This window comes from Athalia rosae, chromosome 4, assembly GCF_917208135.1.
Source record: "Athalia rosae chromosome 4, iyAthRosa1.1, whole genome shotgun sequence".
Lineage (NCBI taxonomy): Eukaryota > Metazoa > Arthropoda > Insecta > Hymenoptera > Athaliidae > Athalia > Athalia rosae.
The window spans coordinates 16722409-16748775 of record NC_064029.1 but is presented as its reverse complement, the minus strand read 5'-3'; the positions used below and the strand labels follow the sequence as shown (position 1 = coordinate 16748775).

Below are 26367 nucleotides of genomic sequence, written 5' to 3'. Positions count from 1 at the left end.
GAATCATCAATTTTTTATTCTCAATCCTTTTCCTTTTTTCTTTCACCCCTTTTTTTCTCTATTCTTCTTATCGCAATTTATTTTACTCACGGAACGTGAATGAAAAATAAATTACCTCGTACGTCGAATATTTCTACGTGAAGAAAACAGGAAAAAAATTGATTTCAACACCTCCTGATTATTTTTCCTTGATTTTATTTTTCTATATGTTTCGTTGCATTACGCTTACCTTAAGTTGATGCATTTGCTGTTCGTGTAATTCGGCAAGTTGACGTTCCTGAGCATGATATTGTTGCCGTAGAATTTGCTGCTGAAGCTGATGATGCTGCTGTAGCTGGAAAAAACCCAGATACCTCAAGGACAAGTTTTCACAGGTGTAAAAAGCAAAAAAAAAAAAAAAAAAAAGGAGAAGAAGAAGAAGTTAGAACAGATCAATAAATAAAGTATAAAAAGTATGATAATATCGCTCGTCTATAATACGATAAAAAAATATAATAAAAAGAACGAAAAAAAAAAAGAATTATTTCTCTTCAATAATGGTATGAGATTTCAATATTTTGCCTGTCATTGTCGATTGGAAATCTAAATAATCAATAAATAATTACATGACCTGATATAAAAAAAAAAGGGAGAAGAAAAAATAAATATCTATCAATAAGATAAATAATAATTGACAATTGTAAGGAAGAGTGATAATTCCAAATAGCCAAAATTAAAACCGTCGGATATTATTATAATCAATTCTATTTACGCTCATACCGCATAAATTGTATGTCCTATGCACAGGTCGCGTCTATACGGATGTAACCAATTGGTAAAACCATTTCTAGTATACCGTAAGAATCTCAGGAAAGTGAACAACATAGGGAACGCATGAGCGCGAGAGAGAGCTTATGGAAGTTCCGTGAGTGCGAGACAGACAGACTGCCTGCCCCTCCGTTGCCTTCGAGTCCCCACTCCGCCAAATTGTAAACAGACTATCGCTAGAGCTGTGATAGCCTGTTTAAAGAAAATCAATAAAAAAAAGTCTGTGATATCAAGAATAATAAGTATTAATAATTGTAATTAGAATCATTAAAGATTTAAATACATTTACATTAACAAAAAAAAAATTATATTTTCATGAGAAAACCTTCATTTTGAATTGGGAACTTTTTTGAAAATTTTTTAATATTCAAAGGAACAAAGTCAATCATATTTATGCTAATGGTTTTTGTTTTATCAATTGTGAGAGAAAAACACTCTCAACCCGAACGCGCTTACTTAGATCACAGCTCTAGCGATGGTCTGTTTACAATTTGGCGGAGTGGGGACTCGAAGGCAACGGAGGGGCAGGCAGTCTGTCTGTCTCGCACTCACGGAACTTCCATAAGCTCTCTCTCGCGCTCATGCGTTCCCTATGTTGTTCACTTTCCTGAGATTCTTACGGTATACCCACGTGGTGTAAAGACGTTTCAAGACGCCTACATACTTCCCTTGCGGTAAAAGTCACCGTCACAATATCAATTAGAAGATAAAAAGTGAGCTCAAAAAAAGAAATAAGATATTCAAAAGAAAAGAAACAATTATTTGTTTCACCTGTGCGACGAGACGAGATAAAAAACAAGAAGAAAAAAAATTACGGGTATTCACTGAATAGATTTTCTAATTTTTCGATTTACCTACCTATACATCGAACTGTTATGTAATTAATAATGTGAACAATTTGCGAAAGGTTTTCAATTTAACGAGCTATACATGAGATTGGGTATATATATAATATTTTCTAATAACTTATAATATACGTCATGTATATTTGGTTGATAATTTGTTATCGCGTGTCACGATTATATCGAAACAATATTTTATACATTATCGAATCCCTGCAGAGGATTACCTAATCTAATTTCCTCCATATCCTAATACATTAGATTAATTTTATCATTGTATTTTTTTATTCATTCATGCAATGTGGTGTGCAACGAATAATCACTTTATCTATTATATTATTCCACAATCCCATACCACTGTATCGACACCTTTCGAAATGGAACTACAGAATAATCGAAAATGAATAAACATTTCTTTCGATGTGAATCGAAAGAAACGGAAATAGTGATTCCAACGTCAAAGGAAGAAAGAAAGAAAGAAAGAATTCATTTTCCTGAGAACAACAGAAAAATATTCTCTATATTCCAGTATTCTCTGTGACCATATGATTTTTTTGCCATCAGATTTCGGAGAGCCAAAATGACGAGAATAAAGAGTGAATTCTTTTTTCATCTTTCGAGCAAGGGGCTCCACATTACCTGAAGTATTTTCTGCTGCAAAGCGTGTCCGTGAAGTGCTGCAGAATCAGCACCACCAGCTGCATGAAAGGCCCCAGAAGTCATAGTGGTGGTCGTTCCAGCGGATGCTAGATCTCTAGGCCTGGACATCGGGGCCCCAGGCGTGTCCCTCGCCATGTCTACACACACGATACACACGTCCGATAAACACGACGGCATTATTAGCTGAGTGGAGTTATTTGATTTGTAAGGAGTGAACGCCGAGGGAGGATCGACCGACATCATCTTCATGATGTATTACTGCGATATCGTCCTTTCTCTTTACTCAACTTTTTATTTTATTCAATATAAGTGTCCGAATCCCGATGACGTCTATTCGACAATGACGATAAAAATTACGCGACGATGAGATCTACATCGGTGATTCGATTGGACGAATATCAATAAAAATTCTCCACCGGAATCTTCGTTCATTTATTTCGCAGTTACCTATTTTAGTTATTTATTTTCATCGCATTCAAACGATCACTTGAAATAATCCTTGGTACGTATACGCGTATGTTATTATATTGTTTCGTCCTTTTCTCTTTTTTTCAACACTCAATCTATAGTGCTTTTAAATTTTTATCGTACACGACGATCATCATCGGCATCGTGTATAATGTTGTACGGTGTATGAGCGGTAAACAAGTTTCGTCAACTAACTTTTTAAACCACGTCATATTTCTCAAGAACTGAATGTGCGATTAACTCTCTACACATCGTTTATTCATACACGCTATAGGGTACGGAAGATATTTATAGATTTTTTATATGTTATTTGAAAAAAAAAAAAAAAAATCATTTTTCTTTTTTCCCACCACGTCGCGAAATTTCTGTCTTCGAAAACTCAAGCCACACGTTACAGCTGTAGTACTGTCTGCGAGAAATTAGATAAAATAAAATTCCTCAATTTTTTTTTCTAATCATTTTTCTTTATAGAATTAATCAGATCGCGCACTGTTTGATAACATGTGTATAGATAATAAAATTCGACGCATCAATGTTCACAGTGTTTTTTCGAAAAAGAAAAAATAAATATACATATATACAAATAAAATATCTTTTTTTTTTTTTTAAAGTTTTTCGAATTTTTGCACGTATACAATAATCACAATGATTAGCACTTAGTTTTTTTTCGTATAACTTGTAGGGTACGAATTAAAGAACGAAATCTTTTTTTTTTTTGCCTTTTTTAACGAACCAGAAGCAAAGAGAAAAAAAAAGATAAAGAAGAAAAAGACACAGACGCGAGAGAAAAAAAAATTACACAATTACATAACTGTATCCTGTATGATAATATAAATCTATTAATAACGATCAAACGTCGTACACGATATCCCTAAGCGGTAGACCGTAACTAAAATGGATAGACTTCTTTCTGATATCGATACACACGTTATAATACTTTGCAAATGAAACCGCATGAGTCGCGTCTGTTCTGCGGTTGGTTGATTTTGCCACTCGTTGAAAAATATCACGTCGCAGTATAGGTATCGTCGACGTAATTGTAGGTGGTGGGAGATGAGAGTGTGTGTTCGTGTGGCGGGTATCGGGGGGAAGAGGGGGGGGACACACGTGTGAAGATAACTGACGCGAGTTACCTTGCGTCAAATAAATCTACACACATGTAACAAATTCAGCTACAATTTTATCTCATCGAAACCGTATGGGTGTAACGCAGGTTACAGATAAATCTATTCCCTCTATACCGGGAGTATGAGAGAGAAAAAAAAAATTTTCACCCCAAATATTTCGTAAGAAAAAATTAAATAAAATAATATAAGAATACAACGCGTCATCCGAAATCCGTCCACTTCGAGGCTCGAAAAAAAAAAGTTTTAGAAAATGATAGAAAAACCGAAAAAAGAAATCATCGTCGCGAACTTAGATTTCTAATTTTCACTCTCTACGCGTCGAGAAGCATACTTTGATTATTTTTTTCTCTTTCGATCAGAGATCTGTTTTAATTTAACAGTCGTGTAAGGTAACGCGAAGTTGGTATAGTATATGCACGTAGTATGTTATATATTTTGTGTGTATGTTATACCTTTATGTACCGAATCTGTTAGCGAATTCCGACTAAAAATTTACTAATAAATAGTTGACATTCATTATAGATCCATGAGCTATAATACCTACGTTACGCCTGCAACTATATAAGTATACGTACATACAAATATATAGACACATTAAATATTTATATACACGAGTACGAGCAGGTGTCGCTAAATTTTCATTTTCTTTTAATTTTTTTTCCTCAAATCAGACGAAAAATATATATTTCGCGAAGAAATAATATTCTCACATACATACAACGTACACTATTGCAACTTATCTGTGCAGGGGAGAAACATGGATGAACGTAGAAAAAAACTAGCGATAAATCTCGCGTGCAGACTTTGTTCGAAAAGTTGAGTCGAGTTAAAAAAAGGAAGATGAAGAAAAAACCTTAAATTTCTTACGTGCATATTCGCTGCAAACAGCTACTAAAAATTCTTACATCGATTATGTAATGGGTAAAAATAATAAAAAAAATCACAATGATAATAATGATTTCGCTCACCTTTTTGGGGTATGTGTGTAAAGGCGGACGATATATCGACACTTCTGTAGCCCACGTCTTCTGAAACAAATTTGAAAACGGTGTGAAAATTTTTGGTTGAAATAATAATCGATTTTCAATGAGGTATGTTTTTTAATTGATATTGATATCGTCGAAATAATTATTTTCTTTCATTTAAAATACGTGGAGTACAGTAGATTTCTTTATACGTATATAATTAAGAGTTCGCGTACGAATTTGTAGTAATTATTATGTGTAGCGATACATATTTATTTTTAGACGAAGGCTTTCCGAGTCAGCTCCCATGGATAATTTATATCAGATACACGTATAGTAGAACAATCATTTTTCCCTGTTGAATGTATAATACATTATATACCGTGTGTATCTATGTACACGCGGGCAATATTGGACTGTGGTATAAGATTCAGTAGTAAATGACCTTCGAGCATAAACAGAATGTGTAGACTCATACTTTTTCTTCGTCTACTTCTTCCCCCCTCGATGATTTTAGTTTTATTTTTCATTCCTTGATTCTTATTACCTTCAAATTCTGGAGCAAAGACCATTTTTGGCGAAATTTTTTCAGCGAATTGGAAAAAGACAAATACATAAATAACAAAACGGAAAAGAATTTTGAAAAATCGTACGACGTCAAGATTTAATGAATATCTAATTTTGATTTTGAATAGTTTAATCGAAAAAGTTTGAAGAAAGATTATCGCTTTGGAAAAATTAAAATAATACAAAATACAATAAATTATATTATTATTTTATCACGTGTGCATGTGGAATAAATGTTATTTTAATAATTGTTTTCCAAGTCTCTAATGATATTGAAAAAAAAAAAATTTTTTTTTTACTGAATAACCACGACGTATCTGTATATGTTCATATATATATATATTATATGCATAATTGCAGAATTGCGAGCGTGCAGAGTATAAAATAATATTCCATATACCGAGTAGGTGATCGCTGATTGGCCGTATCGATTAAGTCAGCGTTCTATTAATAAAGTTCTCATAGTAAGTTCACATGTATGGCTGTGTGTTTTCGTACATGTATGCATATGAAACACAAAAAATGGGGGACGAGCCTCCCGCGTTACCTCCCCTTTATTTTTTGTCAATTTTTTTTTCGACGATCGTTCAAATTATTTCCTCTTCTTAATCGTTGCGTATCGCGTGATATCGAATAGATCGTCCGAAAAGTAGATAGAAAATGAGAACAGTCAATTTCTGCTCTACCAAGTTCCAGAGGTCACCAGACTGTATTGTCGTATTATTTATAAATATATTGTAATAATATAATAACGGGCGAAAACGATCATCAATAATCACCGATGACAGGTCACGTGATGATAACGTGTCTGACGTAAGCACGTGTCAACAGATATTCCCGTACCTACGTATATTCCTCGAAAATCACAAACACGCATATATGCATATCTCGCGTAAAACGTTCGTTGGGAGGAGTCGAAGATGCAGAACAAAAAAGGAAAAAAAACAATTAAACAACTCACACATTATACACGTAAATCGCGTAATTATCTTTTTTCAGAATTCTTTCTTTTTTCTTTCTCTTTTTTTCCTTTTTCCTATCATTATTGTATCGTCATCCCACATAATACGCGCGTATTTACGAAGATTTTCTATACTTGTTAGTCTTAACATTATGAGATAGTTTAAAAATAGAATCTTCCGAAAATCATTCTCAAGGTATCATCGACTAATCTTATTTTTTTGCCGATTTATTCGGCTTTTTCATTTTTCTCCTGTCGAGAAGTCAAGAGAAGAAAACATCCAAAAAAAAATCATTTGGTTCCTCATACCGACGCTTTTTTAGAAACGAATATATTTTTTTCCATTAGATCGACGACGACGACGACGACGACTGTTAAAATATCATGTTCATCGGTAAAATTGTTCATTCGAAACAATAAAATGAGGTGTGAAATTATAAGATGAAACAGCAGAAAAGAAAAGTAGAAATAAATTGAATAAAACCAAATTAGGAAAACCGAAAAGGGGGTCGTCGAGTTGTATCACCGTTTCGATTTATAATATATTCGAAATAGGTTTCATAGAAGCAAGAGAGAGATGAGATGAATCGAGAGAACGAATGAGAGAGTGAAGTAGTGAACATTGAACTGAGGTCACTGCTCGGCACATTCCTTCGACTCTCAAGTTCAAGGCAACCAGTTGGCCATAATACGCGACTTATATACCTATATGATCAAGAGACTCGGTAGAGTCTCGCGCCAACTACATTAAAAAAAATGGGCGCACTAGCGAAGAGTATCTTCACTGAAACGGGAGATGAAAGCGGAGTGGGGATTCACGTTTTATCGATTCGCTATTTCCTATTTTAGAGAAAACAAAAAGAAAAGAAAAAAAAAAAATGTTCAAAATATCTCGTCTTCGATACAGAGATTTTCCGATCTTCTGGATCGTGGCCAACGCCAGGCCAGGGGAAACACGATTTGATTGATTTGGATTTTTGTCTTTTACGATTATACTTGAGGAACCGACGTTTGATTGATTCGGAAAAGTTGATGTACTCGGCTATGTTTTTTTTGCACCCGAGGTGTTAATGTTCATGATCGGAAGTACACTGAATTTTCTCTCAATGAACCGAAAGAGAAGACCTCCAAATTTTTTGAATCGCGAGAAATTGATCTCTCATTATTCCGGTCGTAAAAATCTTCAACAAATCGTCCAACGTGGACTCATCAGCGTCAGTCAAGTTCGTCTGACTTTATTAATTATATATGTATATATTTTTTTTTCTCACACCGTCTCAATTGACAAAATAGAATGGAAATTTTTCAGTTTTTTTCTCTCTAAAACCGAAGACGTAATTGAATCCCACTTACGACGAATAAATGAATAAATCGAAGCAAAAGAAACGACCGAAAAAGAAGAAGAATAAAAAAAAAAAAAAAAAGGTACGAACGGAACGAAAAAGACCAATGAATAAAAAATCCCGTCTAGTTAAAAATAGATTCTTAACTAGCACGCGAAAAAAGAAGACGGAAATATGACCTAGCGTATACGCATATGGGACATTTCGCGCCAAATCTAACTCCCACCGCGATCCCCTACGTTTGAATTTATTTGTTATTCCGTTTTTTTCTTTCTCTGCAAACGATCAATTTTCATCTATAACTTCATTTTCAAATCCTGGTGGATTTTACCGTTGAATAAGCCGCCGAATTGAATGGAAAAAAAAAGAAATAGTAAAACCACATTATATCTAGGTCGATTTGGCGCGAGATACCCCATGTATAATACAAGATAATTTCAACGTTACGTACGTTATACATACGCATGTCTACTACGTATACTGTCACTAGTCAAAAGCGTGCATACGTAAATAGTTAGAAATAAATCAAGTTGGTGTACGTACATGTTTGTGTATAATATGTGGATACACACACAAATATATATGTAAATATGAATATATAAATGCGATTAACTGCGTAAAAAAATGTCTGGCCCAAAATAACTTTCGAAACCTCGCGATTCTGGGGGCAGCCGTAGGAGCGGCAAAATAAAATGTAATGGTGTACATGTGTTTAGAAAAGAATCAAATAAAATTAAAAATTCGTGAATCCGAAAATATACGAGAGAATAAAAGAGAGAAAAGTTCTGTTCATTTTTCTATAGAAAAATTAAGAAATTTAACCGCGTAATATCAAATTTGAAACGGTCGTAAGTGAGTTGAAAAATTAATAACGATATTGACCAGTAAACAAGTAAATTAATAAAATACATCCATACGCTATAATTTGCATATTATAGGTGAGTCAGATATCTCGTGGGTTTTAATAATATCACCGTATAATACTGCAGGAAAATGTAATTTGATAATTAAGAAACCTCTCAGATTATTGAATAATTGGTACGGTGACGAAGAATTCTAGAAATAAACTAACCAGCCTCTATCTATGTATATATACACACTTACGTACGTAAGTATATAATTGTATGTAAACGTGTACTACATCACATGGTTATCGAAGCTGCTTTTTCGAATAACACTTTTATAAATGGAATATTATTAACCTAATGAAAATTACTCGTAATTAACTTCTGTACAAAAACAAATTTTATTTTCATTTTAATATCAACGAATAAATTTAAAGAAAAAAAACTATGAGAGAAGAACGGAAAGAAAAAGAAACCAGAATTTAATAAAAGACAACCGTCGATTGATTCAACAATTTTTTTTCTCAAGCGTCCGGAAAGCTTTTGCACCAATAAAAAAAATAGAATAATAAAAAAAAAATCAATTCGAAAATTACAAATGATGATTCAATGATTTATTCATGTTTTATTTATTTGAAAAAGAGCCATGTTATCAATGTGTGGTAAAGTTTGTAACGGCATTGTACAAACACGTACGTGCATAGGTATGTAAGCTCGATAAAATAAAAAAAAAAAAATGGAAAAATTAATGTAGTCCGATAAATAAAGATATTAGAAGATATTGCGAGGGGCGGATAAGTTATTATATGACTTGCAATACATATGTATATATGTATACAATCTATATACATGTATACAGCGAACTTGGTTTATAACGTAACGGTAACCGAGGTATTGATATAATTAGTTCTTCGGGATTACATATAATAACTTTACACGTGGAGTTATATACGTCTATGAAACGTAATTAATAACTCTACTACGCAGTTACATATGTATATATATTATAACGTTATTATGTCTAACATACTTCATACCTAAACGTATGTATGTACGCGAGGTACGCTAAATTCAGCATAATCAATAGCAATGTCGTAATAAAAAATTCAAAAATGGGCTAAAAAATTGTCAAAATATTTGAGAAATTCAAAATTCAATTATAAGATAGATACGTATTCGTTTCGTTTTTCTTTATTTATTTTTTCCTCGATTCTCCATGCTCTTTCGTAAAAAAGTCATTTGCATCGATCAGGCGCAACGTTGAAAACCGCACATAAGAAAATATTTCGGTGGATATGTATAGAGGTGGGTGTATGTAGGTGCATATATATATATATATATATATATATGTGCACGTTGAACATGTATTTTAACTACGTCGAAGAATATCGTCTAAAAATATACCACCCACGATAAAGCATCTCGGCGCGGTTTTCTAAAATTAAAACCGCGATATTTTTCGCGATACTATTTGATCATCATTGATATTATCATTGTTTTTGTTTTTGTTATTATCACTGTCATTCTTATCGTTTTTATCGATTTATTGATTTTTTATTCTCCGCAATAGGCGGCTATATTAATTTTCAACCCTATTTTTAGCGTCAATTGCTTTTTTTTTCTATTAAAAAAAAAATATCTTTTTTTTTTCCCCCAGTCGTTATAACTGGACGTATAAAGGATGTCTCGTTTGTAAGTTGAATGATGAATCATTCCCTGCTCTTCGTATATTCCAAGTTGCATTATCCTATTTATAGAAGCAGCTGGTGATGGCAGCAACAGCAATTTTTTCCCTTACTTTTTTTTTTACAAATTTTTTCTTTTACTTTATTTCTATTCAGAGTCAGATAAATAGGTTAAATGTGTCTAGATATACGAACGGATAAAAAGCTCGCGTGAAATTTTTCTATTAATCTCCGATAAAAAAAATTATTTGAAAATTCAGAGAGAGAGATGTGGAGAAAAAAAAAATTTTGATAAATTGCGAAAGCATTTTTAAAAATATCACAATTTTTTTCCCCGTATATTTGTTGTTCTTTATTGTACATATACCATTTCCAAATCAATATACTATACATAATACAATAATTGATCTGTCAATGGCAATTTTTTATTTATTTTTTTTCTAGTTTTTTACAACAGATAAATTATAAGAGAAAAATCAAAGTGAGATGTTGGAAGAAAAAAAGTATATCAATTTTTTTACAACATAACCACATCACTCATCCAACTCAGTTATTTTGTGTGTCTTTGACTTATTTTGTTTTTATCTTTTCTCAGTTTTTTTTTTTTTTTGGAGTTCTATTTCGATTTGATATTAAGTATTTCGTAGTCGATCGATAACATTTTCGATTAAACATATATGACACGAGAATAGAGAAACGAGGCCAAAAATAAAATCTTCAAGTCTAGCCGACAATAGTATATTTTCGTCCAGACTTTCCACGTGTGTTTGAGAGAATATATATTTAAATCTTCGCGAGATCTTCGTCGTCGTAGTTTAAACCAAATTCTTTTCTTTCTTTTTCTATTTCAGATTTTTGTCTTTTTATTCCAGACGAAACCGTCGTCGCTGTTCATCCTATTAAACTTCTCTCGGTTGTTGCGCGCTTTCGCGTAGTTTTCACGTTATTTGATTTTATTTCATTCGGTAAAAAATTTTCAAAATTTACGTACAGCTGTCAGAAATATTACTCGCGTATACATGTCGTAATTTTTTCTCATAAATTTAACGAACGAGCTCAAATTAAATGTTCGTGCAGTCTGCCACGAAAATGAGGAAATTTTTGGAAATACTTATGAAAAAAAAAAAGAAACATATTTTGAAATAGTTCTTCTTCTCTTTTTGCCCAGATATATCAGCGCTCCGGATGCGATAAGTGAACGGTTCGGTTATATAGTATAGTGAATAACCCCGTACATAAAATTTTTGAGCTAGGTATACCTTAGGCTCGTATTTCTGGCCGTTGGCCGACTCCTAATTTTAACCAAAACTATATATAGGATGACATTTGTATATACTATAAGGTCCTACACGCCCTCCGTTGAACGTCAAAGAAAAAATTAATTTTTCTATTTCAAACGAGAAAAAATATATAAAGAAACCAAAAAATAAATATAAGAAAAAATTAATAAAAAAATCTCGTGCGACAGCAAAAACTGATGAGATCGATGATGATTCTTCTTATTGTTATTATTGTTTTTCTTATAATCCAACGAACGGGATGATCATTATTGAATTTAATTAGGCGTGTCAATACAGGTATACCGGTACACCTACCGCAGTGCAGCAAAATTTCCACATGGAAACGCGATGTACGTGTATATGTATACGTATGATATATGTAAGAATAACATAGTTATATATAGTCGCTATTTATAATCCTACAAATATTACGTAACAACTATTTAACATCGCTATCAAGAATTAAATAGCATTTGCAGCTATTGCACAACAGCCCTTATACCGATAAAATCATTCGCGAGTTATAAGCTGCAACGGCTGCAGCGGCAGCAACGTTAGCAATATAAAGAGCGATAAAAAACCTGTTTCGCTATATACCCTAATGTATCAATACATACACACAAACAGGCACGCACGTGTATATACCGTACATATTTCTATGTACAGAGGACGTCGTCGTGGACGTATTCGTAAACCCTGCAGCACAGAATGCCTGTATGTGAGTTGAGACGCGACTTACGTAAGGTGAAATATTTATACCTCCATCGACCGAATATCACATATAATAAATCTATAACGAAGAGAAGAATGTGGGAAAAAAAAATTAAAGATACGTACGTATATGAGAAGAAAAAAAAATGGAAAACTTATGTATGCATGTTATATCAAAAGCGCAACGAGACGAACTGAATTGCCAGCGAACCTCGTTATGAAGTGATATGTACGAAAGAAAAAAAAAAAAAAAAATGGTGAAAAATTTGAATTAAATGAATTAAAAGAGAGAAAAAGAAAAATGTATTATCTGTTTTCTAATTCGTACGATAATACGTACCCAATTGATTGATATGGTGCATATTGCGGGTGGCACCATAATACTCCATATACACGCCTTTCGTCTGGCACAATTTTTAATAAGATGAACAACGTATTCACAAACCGATTAAAACGAGAAGAATAAAAAAAAAAAGGTCACGCGTTCTGAAGTATTAACACCAAATTGCAATAATATATTATCAACGTATACGTACGTACGTACATACATATATATTTTTCAATATGTTATTAACGATATATACGCTTTTAAATAAGTGGGATGCGAAGTAGAAGAAATTTGAGAAGAACGAAAGAAAGAAAAAAACGCACGTACAAACTGCAGATGACGCACTCGTTGCAAAAAAAAAATAATTAAGAATCAAAAAAGAAACCTGCAGGTTGAGAATCAATTGTATTTATAATTAATAATATTCGTCATTTCCTTTTTTCTTTTTTTATAATGAATTCGATTGAGTTTTTCGTTTGAAAAAAAATCAATAATTATACGAATCATTAATCGATTATCGTCGTCCATCTACTGGACATATATATATACATAAGACGATGATGAAAATGCGTATGAGAAAAAATACCAATAATAAAAATACGAAGAGGAAAGAAAGAAAAAAAATAATTTCTCGCGAGATCGGTGCAGTGCGGATACATGTAGGTATACCTATGTAGTTATGCATGAGTATGAACGATTGTCATCACGTAGCGTTATAAATTATCATCGTGAAATGACTCTGCATATTTTTTTTTATTTTTTTCTTTTAATTTTTTTACTTCTAGCGATGCTATACCGTAGCTACCTCGGTAGCTGCACGATGTTATATGAAAATTATATTATAGGTATAGATAACATTGATGGTGTGGCGTATCGTATTATAAGTTTATCATACGTGCAATACAAAGTAATATAAATATATACATATGATCACACGATATGTTGTACGTAGAAACTTTAGTTTATAATGAAAAAAAAAAAAAAAAAGAAATCAAGAAGAAATCAAAATCTATAAACAATCTTCAACTTCATATAATTGCAGATACTTTTCACGTTCGATTTCCATTTCATTTAATTTTCTATCGTTACTATTTTGTCTTATTTCCTATATATACTGTCTCCGTTTATTCCGGTGTACCGATGAGAAACTCGAAGCTAATACGCACATAGAAAAGAGAAAGAAAACCGAATGATAACGTCGGCGCACAAGCGGCTCTCAACGACCACAATTCATTCATCTCGTAAATTGATCCCGTGACTTTAAAGCTCAAGTGGAGGGAATGACTCGAATGACGTAATATTCTCAACCGTGAAAGCTTTCGATTTCAAAAATTGTTACATTATTAATGGGTAAAAAAAATAATAATACCTTTCTCAATTCTTTACAAAGCCAAAAAAAAAAATTTCCATTTTTACACGTATTTTTCATCAAGCAATAAATAATTCAAATATTTGCGTGTACGTGTGTAACGTGGGGGAATTTGAAAAATAATGATAGCAACGATAATAATAAACTTAATATTTTTAATATACCTATATGTTCGTAGGATTAGATGGATATGTATATGAGTTATGCCACGTGTATCGCAACTGCTGCTCATGTATACCTATGTATCGCAAATTTCCATACGAATGCGGAAAAACAGTAAAAAGAATAATATCGTAAACAAAAAAAAAAAACGAGACAAAAAAACTAGAAATAAATTAGTAAATCGAAATTAAAAGAAAAAAACAACAAAATTATGTATCCGTATATCTATGTTTGCGAGACTTAAAATAGCGCCGTTTAAAATTCTACATAAATATAGACGTTGAATATTTTAAACGATTACCTATACAGGTATGTAACACACGCTGTTTATGGGTACCCATCATTGAGGTTTACTTGACATTACACATATGTGAATAATTGAATATACCGATAAAAAGATAGATCGATTTGCTTCGACATTTTTTCTTCATCACCACGTACCCAACGTCATGTATTGTAAATATTTTATACTGAAGATTATTTCCAAATTTTTATCGATCAAGAGACAAAAAAAAACCAATACAAAATGCAAAATAGGTCATCCTCAAATACCGTATAACGTATCGCGACGATCGATTCAAATCTGAACAAACGATAACCTGAAATAAAATTAAATAAAAAATAATCTAAAAACTTGGAGATAGGTATCGAGGCGGGAAAGGCAGGGCTTGCGGGGTCTGGCACGGTTGAAAAGTTCTAAGTAAAACGTGACACAAATCCATCAGTCGTGCCATCAATCAATCAATCAGTCGATGGACCGATCGATCAATCAATCCGTTTGAGTTATCGATCGTTTACAATGGTCGTTTATCAGTTACCGATCGTGACTCGTGATCTTGAATTACACGCGGTAGTGTCCCGTTTCTCTTCGATCGCGGTGATATTTGCTTTTCTTTAAGTGCGGCGACGATGTAATAGCTGAATCGAAAGAAGGAAGTGCATCATCGTCGCCGTCGTCGTCCACGGAGTATATGGTAGACAGACGGAAAGTCGGATGAGCCGAGTAAGCGCAAAAGCTGCTGTGGGGATACGATACCCCATGGGCCGGTATATACATAGGTATATATAAGCGATATGGAAGTTGTTCTCGAAGAACCTGAACCATTAACGGGATGTTGAACTTATGGAGGTAGGGGGAGTAAAGAGGGACGAGTAAAAAGCGGTAGGGAAGGGTTACGAGTTAAAAAACGCTAACGGCGATTATAATGGTATGCCGAAGAGATCAAAGGGTTCAAGAGCCGCTTTTAGGACTTTTAAACGCAAAAATTTCTCACAACAACCGACCTAATCGAATCGAAAAAATCTCTCAAAACCCGACGTGTACGAACGATCCTCCTCCGTTATCACACCAAAGTCGATAAGCGAAAATGTCCCTACCCGCGAATAAAAAAAATCAGTGGCGATGGAAAAAAAAATATATTTTTCAATCGCCAACAAATCTTTGAATAAATTTTATGGCATATCAAATCTTCGACACTGAATCTTTTTTTGTTCAAAATTTTTATCGTCGGAAATTATGTCTAATTTTGTTTACATTCGGCAAATTTTTATATTATAAGTATGAACGTACCTACACATATTTATACTGAATCGAAAAAGCACGTGTTCAAAACGTGTAATAAATGTTTGTACATACATACGTGTATATAAGTATGTACACATGTCGATAGAAAAAATAAGAGCAAAAAAAAAAAAAGAATTTGCGAAAAACAGTTTAAACCGAACAACATGTAAATATACCTGCAACAAATTACTTTCGATCGAAGACCAAGTGAAAAAAAAATGTTAATTTTTTCACAAACGACGTACAATTTGTTGTAAATGAATAAATATCAGTGAAAACTGATCGTTGATCGGGGGAGACGTAAAAAACAATACTAGTAATAATAATTGTATCGTTTTTGATTATAAATAAAATTTTGATTCGATTGCCATTTGAATGGTTTGATTATTTTTGGCTTTCGTTGATTCGATCCGAACTATAATTATATGCAAATATAAAATTTATCCATACGCGTACTCCGGAGTTTAACAAACTCGAAATACCAGACGATTATGCGAAGGAGTTAAAGGATGGGGAACGATTCGTAACGAAAGTCTTGAGGTTTTGAGTTGAGCGCGCGGTAAGGTCAGGGACCATTTACGTCACTGCGGAGTGAGATGGATAAAATACGACAAGTTAACCGTTCAAAAAGAGACGCTGTAATTAAACACATGACATACACACACTGTACGCACGTTCTCCGTGTGTAAGTTTGTCATAATCGCATAATTATTCCTCCTACTCTCGATATAATTATACCGTAAATGTGTACATCGCTCAGCTGATACGGTGAGATAGTAACAATAACAGAAATAACCGAAACGGTGGGAGTCAAACAAAATTGTTAAAAAAGAAATCAAAAAACGAGCGAATAGAATGCAAGTGCATAGGTGGAGAATGAAACGATGATGATGGTGAAGAAAAAAAAAAAAAAATTATACGTATCAAAAGAGCAAAAAAGTGACTACGATGTGAAAAATAATGTCTATGTAATGTATAAATACACTTTCCGATCATCGATTTGCGTCATAACTCTGAATATATCCACAAAAGTTTATCAACACAGCTTACGACGAATCGTAGAATTTGAAATCAATGTTCTCTAATTTATATTTTTCGTCTGGAAATATATATTTTTTATTTCTTCATTTTTTCTTCCTTCGCTCACCCTAGCTTTCTGATACATTTCTTTAATCGAATTGTACAAAATCAATCATCAGCGATTGCTTTAATTATTCTACTTGAAATCAGAGAACACGTGTCACGAATATTAATTAATCGTTCTGATTGTTCCACGATTCTTTATCTATTTATTTCTCTTACTTTCTTTCTTTCCCAGACATTTTATGCAGTATGATTTGTAACAATGAGAAGATGACGTATTTACTGCAGATATTGCACAATTATTCAAGGAAACAAAGTTTAATGAAATTCCGTTTAATCATTAGATAGGTTAATACACACAGCTGACTGTGTGCACCACATGTCGCGAAGAGACAACATACATCTGTACGTGTTATAAAGAAAAACCACAAAAGTCGAGACAAATAAATAATCCCAACCTATATTTGTACGTATGTACCTAAACCGTATAAATAATCGGTAGAAAGAAATCAACGAGAACAATCATATCGAACAATATATATATATGTAATCCAATAAATGAAATTGAAAACGAATAAGAAAGAAAATTTATACTCGACTGAAACTCACCTCTATTTTATCGTTTTTAAAATCCCAGTGTAAGTGAATAAAAAAGAACAAAAAATCAAAGAAGATGAAAATCAAAAAAAAAAAAAACTATTTGAATATCCAGAACAATATTTTACAAGTTTTTCTTTAATTTTTACGTCGCAGGTGAACCGTCGAAGTTTAAAGTGTCACTGCTGGATGATCAGCGTGCGAATTCCACGTTTGTATTTATATATTTATCAACGAATCATTGACGAACGTTAAAAAGGGAAAGAAAAAAAAAAGGAAATAAAGTAACTAAAATAAAAACATACAATCATAATCACTGTTTGTAATTTGATTAACTCATGAAACTTATTACTTAATATTTCCAAAGGTTTATATGTATATTTAAACGGTCAATAAGTGTTATTGTAACTTTTTACACACACACACATATATATATGTATATATGTACGTGTGTATACCGTATAGCGGGTTATAACGTAATATAACCCTAACCGTACAACGTAACGCGACGTAACGTATAACACGTACAATCCGACATGGACGGAGTGCGATCGTGAACTGAGTCAACGAGTTAAATTTTCCGACTTTGAAGAGGAGGTCGAAATAAACGTCCACGCCTCGAGGCGTCGCGTCCGCAGCGTCGTATTTTTTTAATCTTTTTATATGGTATAAGTCGTATACGCGATGCACAGACACATGCATATAACGCGGCAATCTGTATTGAGAGTCCGGTCCCCGAAGTCCGGCCGTCGTTACGAACCAGAGAGAATATTTATTTATAGAATTACAAAAGTACTGTTGTCTCCTCTGCCTTCGTTTACACTCGTTCTACTCCATCCCCCCCCCCCCCCCCTGCCCTGTCGTTCAAATTTTGTTAATTTATTTTTTGCAAATGTTTTACTCTTCTCGTTTTCAATACTAATAAATATTGTTTTTAATAATTTCCTTTTTCTGTTCGCTACTTCTGTGTGAAATGGTATGAGAATGATGATTATCGTATGAAACTCACGAATTCGTTATATGATTCAGTGATATATATTATATATAAATTCATGGATGTATATAGAAGTATTCGAAGCATGATTCATATGGATGATGTGTATACCTATACGTATATATGTATACGTGATACATATTATGCATAAATTACGCTATATAGTACATACTATATGTATAAAGAGAGAGAAATCGATAGCTGAATGGAATAAGCTGCTTCTATACACCGGGTGTATAAATTCAATTTATGTATTTCGTGTACCACACGAATACATGAAATGAATAAATATTACCGCACCGCTGCATGTCAAATTAAATGGTCAAATTTTTTTGGCTAGTGAAATTCATGAACGAAAATTTTTCATGAATTCATTCAATTAAATGGCAATTATTTTTCTCGAAAAACCTTACTGATGCACACATGAGGTATTATACACCTCAATATAATCAACGCTAATTATGTTGAAATAACAGAAATTCTTTCTATTTTTTTTTTTTAATTTGGAATATGTTTTTTGCAGTGTAACGAAAGAGTCGCCCGATGATAAGCTATACGCCACGCCAGTATATTAAACTTCCGGGAATAAATAAATCTAAGCCGCAATCATCCACCACAATTGACTTCCGTTTTATTTTTAATCCTCGCGTTTCAGCTGCCATATTAGTTATACATGTTCAACATGATACGATAATGTACACGATTATTTCATAGCAATGAAAATATGAATTTCTTTCTTTTCGTTTTTCAAATATATCAAAAATAAAAAAATTGGATTATGAAATGGACCAGGACAATCGATCGATTGATTGATTAAAATTCAAAAAACTGAATGGAGAATAAAATTTAAATTCAAGACAAATTTATAACAGAAATTATTCGTAACACCTAGGTCATCCACACGTATAACTATATGAGTATATAAAACCATAGAGAAAAAAAGAACTTGCAAAAATAAAAAATAAAATAAAATAAAGTTGAATAATAATGATGATAAATCTTGTCTTATCAACCGCAGCTTGTGCTAGTTTTTCATAAAACATATACGTATATATTACACATGAATTTTTATATACCATGTATACAAACTGCACGTATCACGCGATTACACATCTTTGCGCTATGCGTTCGTTTCTCTACATAGAATTAAAATACTCATTCAATTTACCGAGTCGTTATATAAAATACGAAATTTTTCAAAACCTACGCTCTTTCCCCCCCGTATGATCTGCACCTAATCCCGCGGTTCATAGATAGCTTATATTATCATCAAAGTAGCGCAGCTCCGCGTCGCGTCGCCTCTACTCGGCCGACCACTAACAGGTGGTCACTACTATAACCGATGATCGCGTCTGATGCCTCTCTTGCCGAACGTCATATACCCCTGGCGACCTATACGTCCGTTCTATTTATAAACCGATGGTGATTACCTCCACCCCAACTTCGAATAAATGACGACAGAAAAATTGCAAACGTGTAAAAATTAACGAAAAAAGAAAATCACCGCGGTGGTACAAAAATCAGTGAAGAAAGAAATCATAATTTTACGTCAAAGAATGCGAATAAAAATTGAAATACCTACTGTACATACACGCTCGAGTCGTTGACAAACGATTTTATCGTCATTACGATCATTATCGTTATACAATAATTGATTTTCGATAACTGTGCGTTTTTTTTTTTCTTATCAGATACACGTACGTGATGTGTACGAAAATATGTTAATCTTTAATATCCGTTGCAATAACGGGCGTGGATTTATTTATAATTGAAAAAGAATTTCGTACGTTTTTTTTTTTATTAATAATTTTATTCATTTCGTTATCCCCCACCCCGACGAATTATAATACATGAAGCTACGCCCCCGCAAGCTCGTTCAACCAATCGTTGGCATAGAAATCTAAAAATACTAGCAAGGTCACGTGTTCCCTTCACTGCCTCCTCGTGTCTCATCGATCCAATCGGACTTGATGTTATTATATACCTACATACCCAATATATACATATGTATAAGCTTTACATATACGCGTACATATGTATAAATAGATAGAGACGTATGTACGTACACTTGTTATATTATATGTATGCGTTATGTCTTTCTGCGCCGAGAAACGCAAAGAATTTTCGATTACTATGATATTATATGCGTAGGAAATCGACGAGGTTATAGCTGATGCTGCGTAAATGAATTTCACCCCGGCTCCGTGAATTTGTCAAAAATTTCCGAAAATATATAGGCGTGCCACGGATGCGTGATTAAAAACATTTCTTTACGTAGATTAGATTAATCTATTTTTCGTACTGCAGCAAAATCATGTACGTGTATAACGTAACGGTATCTGCAGTCGTGTATATGTTTATGTAGATAACGTGTACATGCCTAGATTGCCTAGTCACGATTTACAATATTTTTCAATCACATGAGGTATTTGCATACAGAATAACGCGCGACCAGGAAATGCGATACCCTGAAAATCTCGACATCTTTTCTGTCCTCGCGATTGCAGTTTTTTCATCGTTCGAAATTGAAAAACGAAAAATTGAAGACAAAAAATGGATAAACTACACTTTGAAACTGTTCTCAATGTAGTATACCTGGCGAATGGAATCTTTGGATTGTGAAGAGAATAAAATGAAATCGAAAAAAAATAGTTACTCACCATTAATTCCGTTCATCTAAATAAATACAGGATGCAGCGTATGCGCGAAAGGGGAGTTGAGAGGGTTGAGAGTAAAAAAAACCGGGGTGAATATCGTCGATCACTAACCTGAAAACAGAGGAATAAAGAAATCGTTAGGATTTTTTACACACGAAAATAAATCAGAAATAATTCACGCAGTAGAAGATTGAGGGATGTTCGATACGTCGAAGGAAAAAAAATGCAAAATTCAATAAAAAAAAATTGCGAATAAGATAGAAAAAAAGGGGGAGGGGGAAGAAGTGTGAAAAAAAAACTTGCAACTCTGAGTGAACTTCACGTATAGAGGCGTACACTTATGGTACATATATTTTATATAAATCCTCAAGAGATTCTCAGCGTGAGGTCGCGTTAATTATAAATATACACCCTTTTTAACTGGAACTCATCTATTTTTAATTAACTTCACTTATTTATTTCAACGATCATCCGCACATATGGGGGCCGCGAGTAGAAGTATATGGCGCACACACATATGTGTTATAATACGTTATCACAAAAATAGGCATATATCATCGTGAAATTTGTATTTTAATCGTTTATTTTTCAATTTTAAAAATAAAAAATACTCGTCGACATCAAACGAATTCGTTCAAATATAACATGGGGTATAACTATGTACGGTACATCGTATACGGTGAAGATTTTTTTATTTTTTTTTTTTGGTTTCTTGCGCTAAAACCCACGTCGTTCGCGTTTCGCTCGGGATGTAAAAAAAAATTGAAGATGAAAAAAGGATAAAGAAATAGAATTAAACAAATAATAAGAAGATTGGCCGGTGCAGAGAACATGCAGAATGCGTAGTATAACCAATGTAGGTATACGCATAAAGAGAAGGCTAACAGGATGAACCGAAAATAGTGGCAGTCCGTTCTAAAATACCGGAGCTAAAAATACGGGTAAAAATAAACTGGCACACGTGTAAAAACACAAATTAATATTCGTTCCTATAACTAAAATTTTCGATACATCGGTTCACAATATTCTACATAGGTATGTATGTACATTAACCTATGCAGCAAGTTTCGTTTCGATGAATGAAAGAAATAAATAACATTACTTTACAGCTAAAACAATACGCAGGTGCTAACGACCGACTGAGAAAAAATAGAAATTGTACAAAAATTTGGTATAAAATTAGAGTAAGATAATTGGGAACCGAGTGAGTAATTTTTTTTTAAATTTTTTCTCCAACGACTAATTCATCAGAATTTTCGAATGATCAGATCAGGATTAATTTGAGGGTAAAAAATACGAGTTTTTTTGATGTACAAATAGCCTAACGTCAGACTGATTTTCATTTCGAAAATTGAAGTTAATCGAAGCATAATGTACAGTACGGTCTGCAGGTCCCCGCAGACCTGTCAGGCAGACGGACAAATTTTCGCCAATTAAAATCGATCGATAAAGCGAAGATGTAATTCCGAAACTGAGGTAATTAATAAATTATAACAACTGAGACGTGAAATTATTTTTTCATAGATAACACTACGTATATAAAGTCACGTGCATTATAGGAATACATTTGACCAGCCGAGTTTAGTTATAATTTTTTCGCTATTTTTATGTACTCATATATTTATTTATTTTTTTCCATCGCTCTAGAATCTGGACTACGCCAATCAATTTTCAGAGCTCGTGGATATATATATGTACACTCATATATAGCAAAGATATGAGGTGAAGAAAAACTAGGGGAGAGAGAGAGAGAGAGAGAAAAATATCCCAATGATTTACGATCTGGCGCGTCGCGATCTAGAAATGGAGATTATGTATCTACTGAAAAAATTTAGAATCCGTGTGATGATCGCTGAAGAGCAAGAAAAAAAAAAAAAAAACTTATCTTAAGATCGAGAGGAAAGGAGAGCAAAAATAAAAGAGAAGAAACGAAAAGAAGAAGAAAATAAATCTAACCGAATAAATCTGTCTTTCGAAATTCATGCAGATCGGAAAATTCTATCGTGTGATCAATTGTGCGAAGGCACACACGGCCGAAGAATAGAAAGAAGAAAAAGAACTAACCAACAAAAAAGTGAATTGCTAAAAATTCATCAAGAAAATGGGGGAAAAAAAGTAGAATACGATGATTTCACCCATATACCTATAGTTGGCAGGGCGGAAATGATGAGAATATAATGAAGCAGGCGCCAGCGTCTACCGAGTAAATTAGTCACTGTCTCTAATTTTTCCCCAGTTTCTCATGCACGTATAATATACGTACCCCCCGTATCAACGTTTGTATAGGTACCTACGCGAATACACTACATGCATACCGCGAAATAAAGTTTTGAATCATAGAGAAATAAAAGAAAAAGAAAGTATGTCGTTTCCACGTCACGTATGCTTATACACGTAGGATATATGCACAATTTATTACACGTACGTTTATAATCGTTTGGCGCCAGTTCGCAATGAATCACTTGTATACAAACGTTAGGACGAAATAAATGAAAATATAAATAAAATTAAATCAAATCAAACGTAATGCAACGCTGACTTATAAAATGCAGTAAATTGTATACGCGAATAGATGTAAATAAGAAGGAGAAAAAACTAATCAGACTTTTTACCCTCGATAAAAATTTCCAATTTTCAAAAGTATAACACACCGTTTGAAAATCTCACATCGATTATCCACGCCCGCCTGTATTCAATTAAAATCAATCGAAGGAGAAGTTGACAAAAAAAATCAAAGAACAATCAACCACACGATTACAGTATAACGTACACGAATCCAAAATCATTGAGATTGCGATAATTCTCGTTATTTTCTCTTTCTCTTCTTTATTTATTTGTTTTTTTTTTTTTTTGAAAAGGAAGAAAAGAATCACATGAGATTTCCATCTGCTTATGCGTATACCATATAGGTACACTGTATTACAATACATATGTACTAATCGTGAGTTCGTGACGTCATTAAGTGGTCACAAAAAGCCACGTGTTGGAAATTCCCCTTACGAAACGGATCAATGCCTCCTCTTCTCTTTATACGAGATTGAAACCGATGTCGTCTGCTTTTTACGTTAAGATAGGGTAAAAAAATAGGGACTTACAATCCGTACAGTATTCTCAATTCATTGCGTGCATACGTCGTGTGCGTGTAGTTTTTTTTTAAAAAAGAAAAAAAAAAAAAAAAAAGCGAAATTCAAATCATAAGTTTCTGCGAATAAAATTTCCCTTTTCCCAAGATGTATCTATATCCACCCCAAAATTATACCACGAAACTCAAAATTATAATCGTCCCCATGCACCGTCCTCCTCCGTATACATACGGGCGTACGTATACATATAATTCGAGAAGTAAAAGCAAAGTAAAAAAAAAACCACACGTATAAAGTAAGGTGGTGATAGTCGCGGAATGGGGGGCGAGGGAGGGAGGGAGGGAGGGAAGGAGGAAGGGGGGGAGGGCGTAGAAAAAGACGTCTATTTATATTCCTCAGGTTTTACTGGCGCCCCGGTACAGCGAGTGGGAGAAGATGAGGACGGAGGTATTGAAACGTGTAGAGAGTAAAGGGAAAAGAAAAGCGAAGACAGGAAGGGGAAAAATAGTGTCGGCGATGGCGAGGGGGAAGAAATAGAAGAGGGGGGGGGAGGGGAATATAGGCTATAAATAAACCCGCTGCCGCTGGCTCTCTAGGGTGACCTTTGCGTGGGACCGGATCGCGCGCGTCCGCGTTTAGGCTAGGTTATTGGTGCGCGAGGTTTCGCGCCCCGTTCTACTATGAGGCGCCCCCGCGCGCATCGAAACTGGGTTATGTTTACTATTTTTCAAATAGTTCATACCGCCTGACCCTTCGCCCTTTCGCCCACAACAGTTACTCGGGCTCCCCCGTACGAAATGCGTCTTCGAAACATGCCTGTTGTACCTGCTTTGTTATCATCTACTTCCGACGAGTCAAGCTACGGATCTACTTTTAACCGATATACCTACGTTTGTTCGAATTTTTTTCATTTTTCCTTTACTGTAGCGTTAATTTTATTCAGGGGGAGGGGGAGAAGAAAAAAAAAAAATACCAAAAAGAAAGTGTTTTTTATGTAATCTAGTTCGGATGGCAGAGTAAATGTGTCAGCTGATAATAATCACGCGGATAATTAGATAAGATATTTGTCCTAGCGAACAAACGATGACTCGAGGAAAGAGAAGAGTAAATAAAAAAAAAAGAAAAAAAAAATTTACGTAAAATTGACTAAAAAATGAAATTCGCCGAGTAGATGTGTAATAATTATATTGGCATGATTCTCGAAGCGTATTCGCAGGTGGTATTCAGCTAGATATAACTAGTTTCTTCATGTGATATGTATGTATGTATGCTCATGTATTTGCGTATAGGTATATATACCTGATGGTGAGTTTCGCGACGCGGTTTATTCGCGCCCGCTACCGTTCCGCGGAAAATTCGAAACGTTTTCCTATAGTTCATCCTGCAATTCCGTTCCAAGTGCCAAAAATCATTAGTTTACATTTTCCTTATGTTGTTTATCTTGTATTCGTATGTTTAACTTAACGTTCTTAAACTCGATCGCATGCTCGCGATAATAATACACCTATTATATATGTCGCTAACATTCGTTTACCTCGCTGTATACGTATGCACATACCTGTGTACATTTTACACGTTATCGAACTAATTTTCTGATCATCAAAATTCGCGTCTCGAGATTACTACAAATTTTTTCGATCCTACGAACCGTGATACTATATGATTTCTCCAATTTTTTGATCTCGTCCTTTCCCAATGTAATTTAATTCACATATTTCCAATTTATGTTCTTCAATTTTGAAGAGAATTATTTTTCCGAACGATGGTTAAAGAAAAAAATAGGGGAACGGTACACAGCGGGAGGAAGATGAGGGGGGAGAGGGTGGTAAGAGAAAAGATCCATATAGCTCAATTCTATTAAAGTCCTGGCGCTGGTCCCCTGCCAATTCTATTCTATCGGGCGAAGGCGTTCGTATTGTGTGCGCTAATTTTGTTACGTACAATTCTCATATATACATGCCAACTTATATGCACGTGTGCGCACACATGTGTACATACGAATGTAAATATAAATATAAATATGTACAGCTAGAAAGACGCGGGAGACAGAGCTGGCGATTTTACCGAGTTGTCAGATACGGTAGAGAGTCATTCGCGGTATTGAGAACCCTATTTTTAACAATAGGAGATATATGTGCACATATCATAACTATCTACGCACATATGTAATGTGCTTTATATGCATCTCGTATACGTCGTCTAGCAGTGACGAGAATTTTATTTTTAAAAAACCGACTTCCGGTAGACGTGTATGTCGCAAGACGATTAC

The 26367-nt window shown here is 33.9% G+C and overlaps 1 protein-coding gene across 19 annotated transcripts in view; it reads right to left on the bottom strand.

Moving 5' to 3' along the window:
• Positions 1-26367, bottom strand: part of LOC105693777 (histone deacetylase 4) — a 63077-nt gene that overhangs the window by 26414 nt on the left and 10296 nt on the right. For 7 of the 19 annotated variants that reach the window (XR_007278175.1, XR_007278174.1, XM_020856827.3 and 4 more), the window contains exons 3-5: positions 4873-4932; positions 2289-2446; positions 230-334 (exon numbers count right to left, since the gene is read on the bottom strand). Coding sequence is in view for 17 of the 19 variants with exons in the window: in XM_020856827.3 (XP_020712486.2) it covers positions 230-334; positions 2289-2446; positions 4873-4932 (323 nt within the window). In the remaining 2 variants the exon portion in view is untranslated. Of the gene's footprint in view, positions 1-229; positions 335-2288; positions 2447-2597; positions 3490-3639; positions 3656-4872; positions 4933-12601; positions 12666-17376; positions 17916-21018; positions 21127-26367 lie in introns of those variants that run through there. The other 12 variants (XM_048654517.1, XM_020856825.2, XM_012413912.2 and 9 more) reach the window with 12 other exon arrangements.